We start from the raw sequence: 20,494 nt of genomic DNA, 5'->3' as shown, positions 1-20,494 counted from the left end.
TAATGAATGTGCTCTAATGGCTTCTGTCTGTTGCCCGTGCGTACGTCTGGGAGAGAGAGAGAGAGAGAGAGAGAGAGAGAGAGAGAGAGAGAGAGAGAGAGAGAGAGAGAGAGAGAGAGAGAGAGAGAGAGAGAGAGGAGGTGGCACCTCTGCTCAGGTACACCTGTCTCTCCCACCCCCTCTCTATTCTCTGTGTGTGAATAAAGAGAGATTAAAGGAAACGCTGAGCAGATTGTCAGAAAGAAGTTGGACTGACAGCTGCACTCTCAGACCGCCGTTAGCTGCTTTTGAAGGGGCTCGGCTCTACTGTTATGTCACCTGGACTTAACCGGTCGTTCATGTGTTTATGATGTTGTTTGGGATTGACTGCAACAATATGACAATCTCTTTGATGTCTAATGTAGGCCGTATGAAGTGAAAGCTGATACCCATTTACATTATTTTTATAAATCTGATCTAAATCTGAATTCAGAAATTGTTGGGGTCGAAATAATTGGTTACCATCCTTTTGGCTCTCTGCAATAATGCACTGTGAAGAATTATTCACAATAATACCAGTATTGACTTTAAAACGAATACAAATGTTTATTTCAATATTACCACACGAAACACATTTTTGATGACTAAAAACAGCTTTTAACATGCATTATTTTAACATTCTTCAATTTTACAGCCCTCAGAAATGATACATTTTAATCAAACTTGTTCATCAATTTTATACAGATCTTTCACATAAGAAAAATCACACATGGCATTTCAGTAATATCTTCATTATTTCTACTAAGTCTCATCTGTGTCTCAGATATTTCTACTGAGAAATTGAGTCCGAAATCTCGCAAATGTGTCTGTCATTAGAGTTTCAGAAGAGATGTCAACGATGTGTCAAACTGAGCTCGGATTGGTCAAGTCTGAAATCAAAAGTCAATATTATTGAAGATCTCAATATGAGCTCAAACATTTCTAGTCGAATTGACTCAAATTCAGATTATTTGACCTCTACAATCTACATTCATTTGACACCTCCAGACTCTTCACGTATTCAAACAATTACAGTCTTATTTGTTTCTGTTTTTCTTTCTCATGAGCAAAGTTGATTCTGTGTCGTAGTAGATTTCATGAAATGAATTGAGTAAACTTTACTTAATACAATTGTGTTCTTGTTTTTTTTAACCAACGTTTAAATTAGAATGATAGAAAACATCTTGGATTTCTAAATTCGCAAATGATTGAGTGAATTCAACTTAATTTGATCACGTTCAACCCACTTAAACTTGTATAAAGGATCTTTACTTAATTATTTTGTGGTGGGACTACATTCATTATATTAGTTAATTTCACTAACTGAGCAGTGAATTTGGAGTTCCCAGCATGCTTTGCGTGCGACAGCATTAAGAGTCCTTTTTGTGAAAAGGTGCTATTTTATGTGCTTTACAGTAATATGAAAGACTTGATAGAGTTTATTGTTCAGTTGTCTTTAAGATTTAGAAGAGATTCTGTTTGTATTTTTGAGTTTTGTGGTTACCATCGTTCAGATGAGTGGTGCTTGTGCTTAGGTCATGGGAGAGCTCATGATGTGTGTGCTTTTTTCACCCAGTACTGAGACAACTCTCAGCTACTTGCACATCACATGTGTTGTAAACAATAATCATTGTTAAACTGACGTCAAAAAAGATCAAGAAGTTAACGCCAATGCTCAAATGAGTATTTCTTCTAGATTTCTGCTTAAATCATTTAGGTAATTTTACTTGATTTATTCATGAAATATTGCGTTAAAAATATGCTTTAAAGCAGTGGTTCTCAAACTGGGGCCCCAAGATGGCTCCGGGGGGCCACAGACTTTGTGGCATTTTATGAAATATAGAAATGTATCATGAATTGTATGAAAAATAAGACCACCAACCAAAAGAATTGATGTTCCTGCATTGTATAACTGAATATGTTTTTGGTTTAATTAAAATTCTAAGTTTAAAATTCTAAGTCTTTATTTGGGGGGCAGCAAACCAATGCACTATACACAAAGGGGGCCTTACAACAAAAAAGTTTGAGAACCACTGCTTTAAAGTACTTAAAAAATATGGTAACCATATTACACAACATATTTTAAGTAAATATCTGTGTCATTTTACAGTGTACTTAAGTGAAAAAGGAACATGAGTCTTTCATCAAATCTCCCAACCTATGAGCAATATCATTTTCCTTTGGATTGGTCTGAAGTCAAGAGCCCAAGAGTAAAATCAGGTTGTTTTTGTCCTCTGCACCTCTGACCTGTAATGTTAGGAGGCTGTAGGCTAAATGTGAAGATGTCCTGGTTCAGTTCCTTAAGAGCTTCCCAGCAGTGACCCATGTGAGGTCTATCTGGCCTCTGCATTACCTGAAGAGCTTTTACCACCTACTGCCTGATTAAAATACAAACACACACACACTTGAACCACTCCTGAACCCTCCCTACCAAAATAATCTCACTGAGAAAGCAACGTGAAACCTTAAAGCCTCAACTAAGGCAAGATGAGAGTGAAATTGTTGAAACGCATGAAGAGTCTGGAGGTGTTAAATGAATGTAGATTGTAGAGGTCAAATAATCTGGATTTGATTCAACTCGATGAGAAATGTTTGAGCTCATATTGAGATCTTCAATAATATTGACTTTTGATTGCAGACTTGACAAATCCGAGCTCAGTTTGAGACACTGTTGACATCTCTTCTCATACTCTAATGACAGACACATTTGTCAGATTTTTGACTCTTTTTCTCAGGAGAAATATCTGAGACACAGATGAGACTTAAGAAGAATGTCCATTTCCCCTTATTTAGTCTAGGAGAAATAATTGAGATATTAAATAGTTCTCATCTGAGCACCGGGTCTTTCTGAGGTTGTGTATTGTAGTGCATTTACAGCAGACGGCTTTACTACAGGCTGTCTGCTGAAGTATGACCTCATTATAGGTGTGGACCCAGACCAATCAAAAGACCGCAGCTTCTTAGCACACTTGCTCTTTTCACGAGTTGCATTGTGTCTGCGACATCAAAAGCTCAATTGAGCAGAGCGCAGATCTTCTCCAGCTTATCACTTTCATTAGCTCTCTTTCAGCCCACAATGGACGCATATCTTCTCGGGGGGGGAACAATGAGCACAAAGCTAATGCTTCAAATCCTTTAGCATTGGTTTGATGTGGTCCTTTATCTGGTACAGAATACAGTACAGCTCCACGGTTGAACATCTGAAACTTGTTTTCATTCACTCTTTAGACAAAGTTTTTCAATTATTTTAATATATATATTAATATTATCAACAACAACACTATGTGTCTAATAAATAAACGCCATACTGACTGTATGCTTCTCGCCGCCCATCCAAACTGAATTACTCCTCTTGGCTATTTAAAGTGTTGGCTGTAAAACAGGCTTTATCGTTTTTCCACTCAAACTGTAATAATTCAATCTTTACTACCTCACCTGGATTGCAGGCAATTAACTACCAGGTGACAGGAGCACAAATATAGGCTACCTGTCCAACAAAACATGTGGAGAATTAAAAACCGTATCAGGTCTTTTCATGCACTTGTTTTTCAGAAAGAGAACAAACCGCCTTCTTTATTCGTCTTATCGTCTCTTTTGCACAGTTGTGACGCGGGTGGAAAAATCATATCTTGTGATTGTTTTATCAACAGCAAAGCTTTGACGGCACACATTTCTGAATGACATTGAGGAAATTCATCTTTAATCACTGCTTGTGTAGTTTTCTTCTTATTAACAATGTAAGAATATCCCAAACATTGATTAGTAATTTAATACAGAATGATGAAATGACCATAAAAGTTCATGTAAATCTTTTATTGTGTAGTGTAGGCTGTAAACTATAAAACATACATGCTAAATGTAATGCGGCACAATAATCGTTTTACCTCGATTATTTTGTTTTTGTAATTGTTGAAGGCCAAAATTGACGATTACGATTCATTTTCGATTATTTGCACAGCCCTACATACATGTGCATCAAAAGGACATTTTCAGATTTGATTGAAATATTCTTTCATTAATGCAGCCCAATATAGTCAAGTTGATGGAGTTCAGCCTGACCTCGCGGGAATGTGCAATTATTTGACAAGGTTACAAACTCCTGTGAATTCGTATGAAAAAGTATGATCGTTATCACAAAGCGATAATGAAGCCCCGCCCCAAACCCTAAACACAGATTCAACAAATTCAACAAACTAATTATACATACAGTAGTACATAGATTGTATTGTCGAGTCATATTAAATACTTTTTTTCACTTAAAAAAGAACAAGAAGGTAGATTTGAATATTTGACGCTGTGCCGTGAGATTCAACTTTATTTCTTAATGCAGCAATTGAAACCAAAGTGAGCAACTAAAACAAGGTCAAAGTGCACCAAAAAGTTGACTTCCCTAAACCGGTCAAGAGGCCTTCTGGGTACAAAATGGGCCTAGTTGTCATTCTTTAGTCTGTGACTCTGGTGGGCTGTGGGCGGGCATGGCAGCCCGTGTTTGCAGTTGTCCCTAACAGCACCGACCGACTCCAGCCCAAACACCTGTGTTTGCTTTTGCGCTCACTCCCCCCAATCTCCTCGGCGCAGGTCACATGATCGGCAGATAGCCTCGGCACCATGGGAATACAAAAGCAGGGGCTTTTAGGGCTGTTAATCATTAATGTCAGGCTTCCTTTTGCCCCCTCTCTTGACGTTGCCGATGTGAATGTTATCTTGCACATGCGTCCAGGTCAGACGTGACTGCGGCCGACTGCAGGTGAACGTGGAAAGGGTTGAACAGGAGATCGGCGTGTGATGAAGGGGCATGGCGGTGAAAATGACTCATTGGTTCTGATCTAAAAAAAGAAGAGCACACCCAAGTTCAACTTCAGTGTCTCGGATTAACATGGCAGCATTTTACATCTTTTTATTAGTAACTTTGCGCCCTAAAAACCGAACATGTGACTACTGGTAGGTCACAAATCGCAATTTGTTCTTAGAATAGTCATCAAAGCATTCACCAATAATATATGTGTCTTGTTTTATTTTAGCAGACGTCATTTTTTATCTGCTGCAAACACAGACATGCTTGAGTAAGAGACTGGAAACCTGGCCACATTTATTTTCAAGAAAAATTACACCCATTAAGCAATTCTGTATGACAAAATACGTGCTGATCTCACTCTTGCCTAAACTTGTTTTAGATTTTCCAAAAGACCCTCACAATCCCACACCATTCCCTTTATGTACCCCAAAACATGTGCTTTGAACACTGTCTCTGTAGAAGACACATGAATAACTATTTTATGAGGTGGATATTTTGTATGAATTCGTACGGGTTTATAGAAAATTCAACAATGAAGATCCACCAATAACTTAACACTCAATCCCATCACTGGCGCGAAAGCAGATCGTACTTAAATGTACGAATCGAACAAATTCATATTAGCTACTTCATAAAATAGTTATGAACTGCCGTGAGATTGCGTTGTGTTCAGAAGAAGTTAAGTTGTATACATTAAGCAGTAAGAACAACACAACCTCATGGCAATTCATAACTATTTTAGTTTTTGACTAATTAGTTTGAATTCGTAGAATTGCATTCCTACATTTTGGTACTACCTGTTCGTGAATGAATGTTAGGTTTGCTCATTATTGCTTTTTTCTAATAATCATACATTTTTGTACGATTCACATTGTACAAATTGGTACGAACAAGCCATCTTTTAAAATAGATGCAAATAGAGGCCGGAAAGAATCACAGTACGCACTAAATGGGCGTTAAAATTTGCGTACGCAATTTCCACGCACATATCGGTATTTATAAAAAAGATGTGCACACCCAACTGACACTCTTGACTGTGCAAACGCACACCCTAACAATGTATAGTAAAACGAATCATGTTAAAACTACTACTTTGTTCAAGTTTATTGAAAATATTTCACCTCCAGGTTGTGATTAATGCACAGAATAGCTTTGAATTATATGCATGAACATCACAATGTTCAGACGCCCTCCTAGATTTACAGCACACACTGTTTGTTTGTTCACCCTGGACACCAACGATAAGAGTTCACTAGTTAAGCAGACAGTGTGCCCCCTCGCCCTCCCTCCCCCCCCCCCCCCCACACACACACACCCCCACACACAGAGCATTAGCACACTGTTCCTGTCAGAGAAATAAAAAGCGGATTACGCAGAGGCATACTTTGTGAGGCCGAGCCAATGGGGAAATAAATAGCTGATGTGTTGAGTCAGAGCAGGTCCTAACCGTATAGAGCGCCTTGAACAAAGGTGCCTGTTTACCAGCAGCAGGTAGAAGATGGATAGCTGGTTAAACATTGCAAGCATACCTGCCCGGTGCCATGGGCCGGTCAATGAGACCTACTGAGGGGACATTGTGTTGCCGTGTCTTATCTCTTGTGTTTTCTTTGAGACCAGACCTGTGAGTGAGAGAAAAAGAGAAACCTTTGAGGAGATAGGGTTGTAGTAACATTCATTTCATTTTATAGTTTTGATTTTGTAATGTTATAGTTTAGCAAAATGTTGCAACAGCAAAATGTTTAGCAAAGTCAGCAAAGAAAAAAGGAAACAATGTTATCTGAATAAAAAACTGGCGCTCAGCTTTTGTTGGACCTTTTTTCTCTTTTACAAAATGATCTAGACTTATTTGTTGTTGTAAAAAAACTGTATTATGCTAACATATTGAATTGTTATCAAGCAGTGTAGTATATTTAGGAGAAAAAACATGATTGGACAATAAATACATTTTTAAATGAATACATATGAATAGTTGACAAATAAACCGTACGTTGTGACCGTAAAAATGTAGAAAACAAATATGTATTTGATGTAAAATGTAATATGTATTTTATGTTATTAATATTTATTTTTATAATACTGTATATAATAGCATAAGAGAAATGTATCTTTATTGTTATTTCTCAATTTTTGCTATTTCACACCATGGGACAGATTTGTCAACTATATATAAATGAGTCATTTTATCCATCGCTTCATTCTTGGATTGGATTTTTCAGTTGTTGATAAATATCCGTTTTATAATAATTACCCTATATGTCCTGAATCGTACTGTATGCGTTTCCCCAATTCATAGTTCTTATATAATTTCAGTAGCTCAACTGCTAGGGGACAAAATAAATTTGTAAAGCTTAAAAAAGCCAAATGCATAATGCATAGTCACTAAATAAAATTTGTACGTCTTTTACGTCTTACTTAAAACACAACATCTGATACACCGTATGACTGCATTTTTATTTTAGCACGTCTCGCATGTGTATGTGCAAAAGGCCAGCACCACAGGGTGTGTTTCTATTCGTGTGTGTTCCCACAGCCGTGTCTCTGGCATGTTCCGGTACCTGCTAATCACCCGGATTTTGTGTTTCATCTCGTATGAGTCAGTTGTCCACAGCCATTTCTGAGCAGTAGAAATCTGCGTCATGTTTCAACACACTGACTCTCAGCACTCATAAATTACACAGTGATGGCAACTTAAACAAGTGCTGAAAAGCCATGAACAGAGCTTTACTTTACCATCAGTGAAGCATAAGACTGCACCATCCCACACACACACTTACACTAGCACCCGCTAGCTTCCATGCTACTCAAATAAACAAACATTTAATCATTTTATAATGTTCATCTTATGACAACAAACGACTGATAAAAGTGATCAGACACCTCTGGAATATTCACTACTGTTTTATACCATCTTTCCACCATTTTCTTGGAAACACATATCAAATTTATAATCGGTGTCTTAACATCATCACATGACTTAAATTGTTTCATTTCACTTGTTACCAGTTGCCAGGATGTAATGTGGGTGTGGGGAGCTTTATTTACAAAACATATTTGCTAAATAATAGTCAGCATTAAAATGCAAATTTAAATAAATACGAATACAGTGGGTTTAAAAATGTAAAAGTAAGAAAATAATCAAAATATTCTAAAATATTATATTACGAGGTAAAACACACAGTTTTTGGTGGAACCTACTGTGAAAAGATTGGTGTGTGACCGGAGACAGCTGCTCTTATTGGCTGATTGACACGTCTGATTCTGTAATGACAATTTGTAAACTCAGAATTTTCTAACAGCTCTGACATTTACCATCTGACCATGTGCAACATCTTGCATAAAACTTTAGGAGTAAAATGTAGTTAGTTAACTTCTAATATTTTGGTTAAATAATTCCAAATATGGATTTTTATCAATTTAATCTAATGTCTTAATGCAAATTGAATGTAAATATAAATGAAAGACATACAATCTATAGTGTTATAGCCAGAGAAACTGATCATTCTAAGAATGTGAAGAGCTTGTCACGGGTTGTCACCTGTGATTACTGTAAATATTACAGTAAATACGACACACAGCCAACGACCACCTATGATGTTCGCAACAATGTGCTTTAATCTGACCAAAATGGAAAGTGACTTACTTATCCAATCTGATTTCACTTCCAAATCGACGTAAGAAGAGTGAGCCAGTTTTTAAGAGATACATTAAATGTATACCAAAATGTAAAACCATTGGAAATTTTTGTAGGAAACGTTTTTGTTTTTTTGCAGTTTATTCTATTTAATTTATGTTTAGTTGCCTATAATTATATTTTCATTACAAAATTACAAATGTGCTTTTGTGTTTATTAAATTAGTTTTGTGATATACCGTAAAAAACTCTTAGTTAACACAAAATGAAATAAATATATACCACAAAACACTTATAGTAACAATTACTCTTACACTCACCAAACCACTAAGCAACATATTCAAAGCGCTAGTATTACCATGATTTTACATATTAACTGTAAAAAAAACATTCAAATGTAATGTTTTAACACAATCTTTGTCTCGGGTTCCTACTACAATAACTGGTGAGGGCTGATCAATGCAAACATTGAGGTCTCTTTTGCCTAATACACAGAATGAGACACATTCATGTGTCCGTGTGACAGAATAGACATCACAGCTGAACAAATGAAGCGTTTTATCTCAAATGTTAAGGAGAGAAGCACGGCCCATTTGTAGCATTAGCAAAACTTTCATTTTCAAAAACTCTGTACCTGTTTTGAATTGTTTATTGCAACGGCAATGATATTTTCTCTCTGATGCATCCGCACCTTTGTTACAGTGAAAAAACTCCTAAAACAAATATTAAATCCAGAATAAAAATTTAGTGCTAATCTGCTTCTCAGCATTTCTAGTTGTCTTAACAAATGTAGTCCAGCTTGAATTATTACCATAATTTGAGATAACTATAACAGATCAGTGGATGTCCCGTTTAAAATTGTTTAAAACTCGTGAGTTACAACGCTTTGGTGTCAAAATTAGAATGAGCATTTATTCTCTTTCAGACAAGTCATCTCATTGTCATCACGTCTTTTTTTTCACTTTCGTTCCCATCAAACAAATGAGTCATGCAACGTTTTCATTGACTGCTACTTGTTTGTGCGGCACGGTGAGATCTGTCAGATATAATTAGCACAAACTGCGCCCATATCAGAACCCTTATACTCGAGGCATTGTCCTCGAACGGCAATCTTGACCTCTTACTTCTCCCCCACTTTCCTCCTTAAACGACAGCACATGCAAAGGTGAAGCCCCGGCACAGAGATACGATACGCGGCGCGATTACAGACCTACAAAACGCCGAAAAGCCACGTGAAAGTATCTAAATGAGCATACAGTATACCATACAATGGGAATTAAACGCGCGGGGCAGCTGGACTCTTATCTGAACGAAACCGAGCAACAAAGGATCCCTAAGACTAAGAGGCTTGATGCATGAGAAAGCTATGGGCCAGCTATTGTGACTGCCCTTCTGCTGAGCAAATAGTCCAAACTGTTCATTCCCCGTCTTCCATTCTCTCGCCGGCACATTGTTTGTGTCCTTGCATTTCATTCGGCAAGGAAGATTGCTCTCAGGCCCAGTGAGCAAACAGTCCAGAAAAGAGCCGGCTATCTTCTGCTGTTCCCAGGAGAACTAGCATTTTGATTTGGGCTCCAAGCTGTCAGAGGATTGGAGAGTTGATGTCAGGGCGCCTGAATTAATTGCTTTAAGCCGAGGAGGGGGCTGACTGCGTTTATCGCCAACTGTTCAGTGACATGTTTCCTAGAAATTACGCCCTCGGAATTGTCGGCACTTATATTTCGTATACGTGACGCGTCAGTCTCGTCTCCTCGCGTTTCCATTTCTGTTGCATTCTACGTCAGTCGCCCAAGAAACGCCGCCATTTGCATTTTCTGCTTGCACACGCAGTCCAGTTGGAAAAACATTTGTATTTGTCGTAAAGCCCAAAGCCGGTACTTCAAGCACCATTTGACATCGTAAATAATTTCGTACAGAGTAGCGTTGTACGTGACCGTTTCAATTGTCTCTTCTCGTCATTCCCTATACTAGCTCCAACGCACGGTGTGTTTGCATTGTCAAATTATTATGGTTCTATACCCAAGCGCCTCTCAGACATATCACTCATATCCGCCATCGGATCCCGTCATCATTTTAATGCGTCCTCCAACAATGCGTTGCTTTGCATGTAAAAATGGCTCTGTGGGTAATTTGCATCAATATAGTCGGAGAACGGTCTATGGGAAGAGTGACCTTAGCGATGGGTTGGGCCTTTTTAACGTCCCGGCACACAGTTATGGTAACGGTTGTTGGGAATAATATGCCACACAAAGCCTTTTGACAGTCGTGTTTCTCGTTTCCAAAACCAATATCACATGCACTGATTTATCTCGAAGGTTATTCCGGCTTTTAATTCATCTCAAGGGCCTTGTTAACGCTCTCGCTGCTTGATTGACCTTTACAAATTGGAAAACAAAGGCTTGTAATCGTATACAGATCATAAATCAGATGGCACGGCAATGAGGGCGGCTCTTGATCTGATGGGAAATTGAATTAAATGGTCCTCCTTGTCGCTGTCAGCGTCGAGAAGAGAGGGGTTAAACATTGTGTGTCAGGGGACTGCTTCTGTGTAAAATATCTTCTAACCTACGCAGGCTTGTTAACAGGCATTAATCTCTGCGTGATAAATGCATTTATGCCGGATTAAATGGAAGATTGCGTTTAGTTTGAGAGAGGGTTGAATTATGTGGGTGTGATTTGGGGGATTTACTTCAACAGCTCTCGCTGTGAGAGTCTCCGGGGACGCGGCGGAGACGAGTAGAGATCCTGGATACGTGTTTACTAGCTGCTTGAATTTGCCCGTGGACGCGCAGAATTATTGAATCAACCTGTCACGTTTGCTCACGTCTACTTTTGTTATGTGGTGTAACAAAAGCCTTCATGAGATCTTTATAAAGTTGCACATTTCAACAATATAATTACCCAGAGGTCCCACAGCCAGATTATTTTCATGTCCTCCGTGAATGTTTGGAGGAAAATATCCTCATGAATGTTTTATGAGTATGTCCATCACCCTTCAAACTACAAGCTCCTGGATGTAAAAAAAGGCAGAAGTCACCTTTAGACACGTAGCATAAATTGGACAAGCTCCATCTCGGAATAACCTATTGCCTTTACCATTCCCGGCATTGGGAACACATGCAGGACAAAATCTGATTCGCTTTTGTTATGCAGAGAATCGCGCAGGGGCATCTGGGCTTGTTTGCCTTTGGTGAGAAATGGAGATTGGTTTGGAGGTCTGAATGAATTGCTGGCGTCTGTGTTTATTGCTTTCATTAAGATTTAATGAGTCAAGTGTCCTTCGCACTGACATAGATTTTACCCACAGCATTTGACCGCAGGAAATGTTGGGTGAGACTATTGGCATTCCATGTAAATGTGTGCGTTAATGGCGGGAGCCTACAAGTCATTTCATTTGTAATATATATTTTTCAGATGTAAAAACAAATCCACGGCCGTGAAAGCAAGAATGTGGTTTGGCCTGTGTCTCTCAACAACAATTTCACACCATGCTGCAGGGTGAGTGTGAACACAACCCTCACCCATCACACAAAAGCACGATTTCCGCCGCATCCACACAGATTCTCTGGTCAGATGTAGGCCGGTTAACAACTGCCACAATCATGGAACATTGAAAGAATTATAAAGAATAAAGGAGCTGAAGTTTTGCCCATGCTCATGCCAATGAAGGAACATCATAAGTGCACAAAACAATGTGATGATTCATGTCAAAACAATGCCACCTACTTTTCCCATTACATCTTCTGTCCATTATGCATGCTCAAAAAATGTGGGTTCTTTTCTCTTCACTAATTTATATTCAACATTTTCATACCACATCTACAAACTTTCGCTTAAATATCTTCAAGACTGCAAGTCATATTAAAGATTTAGGAAGCATATGTTGTGTGACAGATATTCCCAGTGTTTTGAATAATGCATTTATTTACATCCAACATCAAAGGCCATGCATTTCTGCAGACACAAATGTGGAGAGATAGCTGTATTTGATCCAGGATCGTTTTGGGCTGTGAAATGCCTCTTAACAACTCTCTAATGTATGGCTAAATTAGATCAAGTTATTGAGCAGAGAAGAGTGTGTGTGCTTCAAAACATGCACAAACAAAACCAGTTTTATCAGACAAAAACTGCAAACAATAAATAAACCTTATAAATTCATTTTAATTATATAACAAAATGTGAAATGTTGGTATTTTAGTAGCCTATATTATTTAGAAATCGGTGCGTTTTTCTCCAGTAACTAATATTTCTGAATACAATTTTATTACTCTGGTTTTGCTTCTGGTTTATGTATATATACAACCAACATTTCTACGATTTTATTTTATATAAATGTTATTCATATTTTTTTTTTAATATACAGTAGCCAACAAAATACGGATGTCAGACGAAGTCATCGAAAAAGTGTATATCATTCATGTAAAATGCGGTATCATGACATAATTTATAATATGAAATAAAAGAAAAAGGAAAAAAAACTTTTTATAAATAAAGCCATATGAAATACATAGATTTTCTGTGTGACTATTTGCATGTTTTTTTTTTTGTATAAATAAATATGCTAGAAGCAACATATCTGTTTAAAATACTAACAATACAGGAAATGATCAAGAATAATATATTATAACGAACTGAATTACAGGATCCTCCATACGAATAGCATACATGAGAAAACAATACTTTAGTTTGAATACAATTATTGTCCCTAACATTAGTGGACTATTTTTAATTCAATTGATTTTTACATTTTTTTTATCTTTAATCGTAATGTAAAAGTAGTGGTTTGAGAAAAAACGGTTTGTCTAGATTTTCGTAATCGCATTGCGCACGGTCCACAATTGTGTTTAAGACTAAAACCCTAAAATGAATCTAATCCTGCTCGACATATTGCCGTGAAACTGCCTTTCTAACTTTAGGCCGCAGATTAGGCTGTGTGTCTGGTGTCGTGCAGTAATATAGTGTGGGACAGCAGCAGGATTAGAAGTATTTGGTCTTAAATCGGGATAGTGCGGCCGGTCCCTCCCCAGCAATGGGTTAAAGCGGCATTACAGCTTGTAAAATGGGTGTCCCGCAGATCTCCCTGGAGACCAGTTCCACTTGGGTGTTCCAGGACCCAGTTTAGTGCAAAATACTCACGAAAGCCATTTACATGACCTGATGTAGTTTATTTCACCGTGCACTGTCATGTCACTCGGGTCAGACTATTTTTACAATGTCGGTTTCTGATCCCAAATTAGGGGTTTAACACGTAGCCTACTTTTATTAATAACTATTAACAAAGATTACGCAATTCCTGGCAGATCAATTCATGCCCATGGAAAAAATGAGAATAGGCTACATGACGATAATTTCCATTAAAGCTAAATGTTTGTTGAACATTAAAGGGTAAAAATGTTAGTTTTTGTACGATTTAATAACATCACTGATTTTATATTTCACTATGAAATGAGGTCCAGTAAAATGCTTTCAAGAACTTCAGTAATTGTATACTCCTATTAAGAAGTTTGAGAAGCACTTGTTTACATGATATGCAAATGACCGGCAACAACAAAAAGCAATTAAATAATTGAGAAAGATAAATACTATCATAACAGCAACGAAAAAAAAATTGTTTGATTTTAGTGGCTTATGCAAACCTTTCAAAAATCTAGATGTAATATATTTTTTATAGGCTACATTTTCATTGTATTCATTTTATTTAACTTCTACAAAGCAAAAGCGAAAAAGCATCATAAATAATCTGAATAAAATCGTATATTGTGTGGTTTCCTCTGATCGTGGATTTACATGTTAAAATATTTTAAAACAGTCTACACATTATAAAACTATAAATGCGATCATATTTATAAGCAATCAATTTAAAGAAATACTCCTATATTTTGTTTTGTTAACATTTACTAATTTTGTTTTATTCCGTCGGTTACTATCTTTGTCGTGGTTATTGAACGTCATTTTGAATGTGAACGTTCTTCCTTTCGTTAAATGAAAAAACAAATGCGCATAATCTAAATCGTTTTTTAGAATCGCTACAGACAGGTGTCAGGTGAAAAACATGACCAAACCTGAACTCCGTGTCTTGCGCCTGGAGTTATCGGAACGATGAAGCCAGCGCGAGCAATTTCTGTCCCGGTATCATTGACATCAATCAGCTGGAATCGCCATTTGACAGTCGACTGAAAGAGCCCCTTAAAGCAACACTTGAGTCGCGTCCCTCCAAGCGTTTAACCGTATTGCCATCACGAAATCATGCTTGCGCGCAAAAACCCGCCACGCGAAATCCCTCTAAAGTCGCAGCACGCGTGGAAAGCTGAATTAAATGTGGAAATGCTCGTACCTGGAGCCGGCAGGACGCCTGTCTCTCTCCCGATGCCTTCTGCACAGAGCTGCGAGCCTCACGCCATTTATTTGAGCTCAAACTCTGTCACTGTTGACTTTAGCAACAAAGCAAAGATTTCACTGCCCCGCTAGTTTAAAAAAATGATTATTTTAGCAAGATATCGATCAGCGCGCTATAAAAATTCAGCCTAGCATTATGTGTAAAACGAGGCCACCCAAATTTAATTTCTGTGCAAATTTACCCAGAAGTGACGTGCTCTTATTCAAAGTTTACACTCGCGCGCTTTGATTGCTCATGTACACATCCTATATGTATTAATACCGCCTATTTCATTGTTTACCGCGTCGTGTTTATTCGCAGATCATGGGGGGTTGAAATGCAATGGAATGGACTGAGAGCTAAAAACAGAGGTAACAAAAACTGGCCTCTTTTGCCATTACTCTAGGTGAAGGGGGTGCTCTTATTAGTGTGCACGTTCGTGTGAGGCCACAGAGGGACGCATTGATGGCTACAGATGACTTTGCATGTCTAATATTGGGGGGGGGGGGCACTACATAACACTACATAACACTACATGAAGCCGACTTGTGGGGAACATGAGGAGCAATGCATTCCCATATGAGCCCTATGATGTGATCACTTACTCATTCTTTATTCCTATTTTTTATTCTAGAATCATAGTAAACTCATCCAAACTGGAATAACACAAATGTCGTTTTTGCGATATGTTGTGACTAAAATAAATACAATCAAATTTGCTTATCTTCTTCAGTGTAGTCAGTCTTTGTGTGCAATTTGCCGAAATGTTCTCATTTTATCAGGCAGCTTCTTGAGGTCTCACCCTGACCTCTTATTGGCTGATTTTTGTTTTTTCATTTTTCATTTTTCAGTCAGTGATGCATTTCAAAAGCATTTTTAAACAAACCTGTTTTAACGAAAGAAAGTAATATGAATGCATGCATGTTAATATACAATTACATAGTGTTCATGGGATTATTCAAATGTTTTGATAGGGTGTTGGATAGGTTTGTTTTATTGCAATAATTCATACCACAAGGTCAATAACATGTGTTTTTGAAAACTGCCTTTTATTACGGAGATGAAGAGCCATAGATTTTGTAATACATGTTTTAATGCATTCAAATATGCACTGCGTATAATGCACTGCGCAGCATTTAATGCTGCATTATGATGTGCTTATTTAGACGCAGTTAAATGTTATTTTAACCAATAATAATACAATCAAATAATGTTTTTTGTGTGTGTGAAATTTCAAATCTTATATTCCGATTGGTTATCTTATTTTATGAGTTCGTTTTTATTTTTAGGGTATCTGAGAATTAAGACTCATTTTTCTGAGCGTATAATTTAGCTCTGGAAACAAAAGTTCAAATTCACATTTGAATCGATTAGCTGTAGCAAAAGCCAAATGTGTGGCTATAGGCTATTGACAATTCGTTGAGCAAATGTCTTATTGTTGTTGTTGTTGTTGTTATTATTACTATACCATTTTCGTTGGTGTTGTTTTTGATGATGCTTTTATTGACAACAGAGGACACAATCAGAATTGAGAAAAAAATCCAAATAACACTTTAATATAGATTCTGTTCTTGTCATCGACTACAAGAATACACATTTACAAGCCATAAATAAGTTTACACAAACGATCGAAGAAGTTCAATCCGTCCGATTTGGTCCATTTTCAAAATCCGCCTCCAAGAGTTCGTCACATTGTCAACGTCAACATCCTTTTACAAAATAATTACTAACGAGCAGGAACTAAAGGAACGAGAAACGCCAAAAAGTGAAGAGTACAGATATACACGAGCATTTTACAAATGTACAAACGGTCGCAGGGTCCGTGAGAGTTTAGGAAGAGTTCAGGATGGGCCTGGAGTACACACCTTGATAATAGGACGTGTCCGGCGAATCCAGGCCCGCTTTGCTCGCCATGGAACCCATGGATAACGCGCCGGCCATCGGAGAGCCGTAACCGTAGTGCATCACCTGCTCGTATGTCTTTAGGTCCATTTTGTGATGCTGTTGCTCCGAGGACATGAGGTTGTTGATGGAGAACGGGTGGTTGAACGAATAGTGATGTTCCGGCTTCAGGTGTCCTTCGTGCGCCAAGACGGAGTGATGCTGCGCCAGGAGATGCTGCGCCTGAGAGGTCGGGGAGGCTGCGTGATTCGGGCTCAGACCCTGAGCCGACTTCATGTCGGACAGGGAGCGTTTGTGCTCGGACGAGTTGGAATGGGGAGATTCGTTGCCGTTGCAGCTCTCGGAGCTGCTGTTGGATCCGCCCTCGGAGGTTTTGTGCCCCGGCTCCTTGCACGTTTTCTTGTCGCACTTGAAGCGCTTTTGCCTCCTCAGATAGCAGCCGTTCTCAAACATGTTCCCGGAGTCGGGGTGAAGGGTCCAGAACGAACCTTTGCCCGGTTTATCCGGGGAGCGGGGTACTTTCAGGAAACAGTCGTTGAAGGACAGCGAGTGGCGGATGGAGTTCTGCCAGCGCTGCTGGTTCTGCCGGTAAAAGGGGAAAAGGTCCATTATCCACTGATAGATCTCGCTGAGGGTCAGCATCTTGCTGGGCGACTGCTGGATGGCCATGGTGATCAGAGAAATGTACGAGTAGGGCGGCTTGGCGTGCGTGTAACTCCTGCGGTAGGTCTTCGGGTCCCTCGATCTGTTGATGTTCGACTGGCCGTACATGGGACTCATGGCGTTCATGTTGCTGTACGAGCTCAGGCCGTTCATGGAGGGCGCCTGCGCGGCCATGGGGCTCATGGTGGGGCTCAGGGCTGCGCTCATGCCCGTCATACCCGCGCCCATGCCGGCCATGGCTCCCGCGCCGGGGGACATCCCCGTCATGGAAGGACTCATGCCCGTGTTGACATAGGACATGTTCATGGTGTTGGCAGTCATGTTTGCGGTGGAACTCATTCCGGACATGGTCATATAAGTGTTCATAGAGTTCATTCCCAGGCCGGGGTTCATGTTGCCAACCGAGGTGTAGCACTGCGAAAGAAATCAAACAAGAAAATATTTTAGTGCCGTCCGACTTGCGCTTTACTAACCTAAAACAGACAGTTCGTTTTCGAGCGCGTCTACCCAAAGAACCCTTTTTTCTAAAAAATAAATACATCTTTACGCGTTTATTCAGAAGATTTAAAACACAGCAACTGTTAAAAAAGTAATTGTTAGACGTTATAGGTTGCACGAGTTTCCGGTATCAGACAGAAGTTTGTTGCGGTCTGTCGCGTCCCTTTCCGTAAATAAACAAAATATTGTATTTAAAATTGGAGATTTAAAAAACGTAAAAAGGCACTGTTCTTTTCTCATCCATAGTCGAAATCACCTGCATCCATTTATAGAAAAGAAAAAGAAAAGTTGGAATTTCATGTCGAGCGCAACTTTGTCAGGGTTGCGCGCGGATGATGGGGGAGGATTTGCAGGAGCCTCGAGTCAATATTTGATCTGAAAGTTAATATTATCTCAGGGCTAATACGGAGTTGTATAAAACAGGACGAGGGGAAATACATTTCTATTTAAACATATATATTTAAGGCGCGTCACCCACCTCGGGCTCTCCGTAGTAAGCGCTCCAGTCAGCTGCGTGTTCGTGTCCTTCCATCTTGACAGCGCCGAGCATCCTGGACCAAAGTTTCGCGTACTTTTGAAAACGTTTCCCCACGCGAGAAATGCTTCTGCTGCTGCCGCGCGTCCTTTGGCAGCCAAAGGTGCTTGTTGGGGACCACGGGATACACTCGCGTCGTCGTTGCGCTCTCCTCCTGTCAAGGGCTGGCGCATGTGTGTGTGTGTGTTGTGTTGTTTTGTGTGTGCGACTGTGTGTGTGTCTGAGATGAAATGACGCCTGCTGCTGGCTCTTAACGCAGTGATATAGCTCCGTGCTCCCGGGCGAGCCTCCAATCCCTACTGCTTCATTCGGCTCCTATTTGAATAATCTGCTCACACCTAGGCGTGAGACTTCTCCATTTGCCCCCCTATTGTACACCTGCGCATCTTGAAAAGAGCAGCCCCGTTTGAAAAGATTCATTATATCCTAATCTTATTGTATTCCGGCGGGAGAAAAGGGGGAATTGGAGTTTTCAGGGCTGAGAAAGGAGTGGTTTGAAATCACATCCAGATAAAGTTGGATTGAAGAAACACAGCGACTCTCGGATCAAATAGATATGTATAGCATTTCACGTGAATTCATGGTTTTAAAAAATAATTTATACGAATTAATTATTGGTTTAGAATGTAAATGGTAATCGGTAAAAACACAATTTTAAGTGCCGCACCATACAAAGATAAAGTCCTCGCACATCCCGAACACGGTTTTCTCGCCACATTATGAATATTTCCCCTCTTTTGTTTAATTGATCACTGAATCCTCCCATGGATATTTGTTAAGTCATAGCATTACGCGGATTTTAATGCACTTTGCATAAGCGTAAACTATAGGTGAGATGGAAACGTGTGTTTATATTATGTTGTTTATTTTGAGATCATTTCGTCTATTTTGAATTAATTTGTTTACCTGCTCGAGTTTATGTAACTAATAGCGGTACACAGTTTGCAGGTCATCTGTGTTGATTCTGCAGCGAGATTTGATTGCCTTCATTAAACAAAGTGGCCTAACATTTATCCACTGTGTTTGACTATCCACCATAGCCGCATTGCGAATGCTGATGCGCACCATATATGTGTATTAAACGTATCGTGCAAAAAATGCATATGACTGGATTAAATATATTTATGTTTTGATTTTCTTTTTGGCCAGTTGAGTGCGCCCTCTCTTGGTCTACAAATTACAAACGGACTTATTTACAGATCGGTATCAAATCATTTCCAATGGGTACATTTGTTGAGACTTTATAATAACGTGCGTGGAAAAGGTCGGAATGAACGATTTTTTTATCTTTAGTTTGGGTCACTCAAATGTGCAAATTCAAATATTTAATCATAATAATTTAATATTTTAAATGCATGTGTTCATTTATGAGTTTACGAAACATGATTTTGTTGGTAAGTAAAAGTAAAAAAATAATAATCATACGGACGTTATAAATGTTCACATTTTATTATGATTGTAATCGGTTATTTCTTTAAAGATTTTTGGCTAAAGAACAACTCTTATTCGATTTGACACGTGCCTTACCAGCATTGTAAATTTGTTTGAGTGTGTATTTGTGTAGCACATGAACACAATTTGCAAATATAATCTCGGGAGTTTATTTGGTCCTCTCCTGCTGGGTTTTGGTTGTCAGAGACATTCAACGAAAGCATGTAAAACACAAGTGTAGTTCAATGTATTATTCTGTCATGCAACGTATAATTGAAAATGTACGTATCTGATCAATTGTAATACAATTTTTGGCCCAAAATGATCAATGTGTATCTTTACAGAATCACAGGATGAACCATCTTTATCAATTATATCAAGTTAAGTACATGTATTGTTTCCTATTGGTTTTGAAAAAGCTTTGATTTAATTTCTGTTTACCTGCATCTTTAAATAACATTTTTGTGTGCTTTTTATACTCCATGTAACTGTTCCATCTCCATTACACCATGGAGATTGTTATTGTCATTATTGTAATGACAGATATAGTACTATTGTAATTACAGGTTCTAACAGCATGCACTGCCATGTCACACATTCACACAAATAGACAAAGTGGTCTTTATACGCTGTATATAACTAAAAA

General features: G+C 38.7%; 1 protein-coding gene and 1 long non-coding RNA gene across 2 annotated transcripts; both read right to left on the bottom strand.

Moving 5' to 3' along the window:
• Positions 1-3,827: 3,827 nt before the first annotated feature.
• On the bottom strand, positions 3,828-14,840 carry LOC130560584 (uncharacterized). The gene is made up of 3 exons (XR_008963715.1): positions 14,778-14,840; positions 6,343-6,432; positions 3,828-4,844 (listed from the first exon to the last, which is right to left on the bottom strand). It is a non-coding gene; the product is annotated as an uncharacterized LOC130560584 (long non-coding RNA).
• Positions 14,841-16,359: 1,519 nt separating this feature from the next.
• Positions 16,360-18,796, bottom strand: foxa2 (forkhead box A2). Its single transcript, XM_057344079.1, has 2 exons — positions 18,361-18,796; positions 16,360-17,798 (listed from the first exon to the last, which is right to left on the bottom strand). The coding sequence occupies exons 1-2, from the start codon at positions 18,430-18,432 to the stop codon at positions 16,650-16,652; spliced, it is 1,221 nt and encodes a 406-aa protein (XP_057200062.1). The 5' UTR covers positions 18,433-18,796; the 3' UTR covers positions 16,360-16,649.
• Between the last annotated feature and the right edge of the window lie 1,698 nt (positions 18,797-20,494).

The sequence above is a fragment of the Triplophysa rosa genome, linkage group LG10 (genome assembly GCF_024868665.1).
Source record: "Triplophysa rosa linkage group LG10, Trosa_1v2, whole genome shotgun sequence".
In the NCBI taxonomy this organism is placed as follows: domain Eukaryota; kingdom Metazoa; phylum Chordata; class Actinopteri; order Cypriniformes; family Nemacheilidae; genus Triplophysa; species Triplophysa rosa.
The sequence above is the reverse complement of the archived record's forward strand: the minus strand, read 5'-3'. Positions and strand labels throughout refer to the sequence as shown.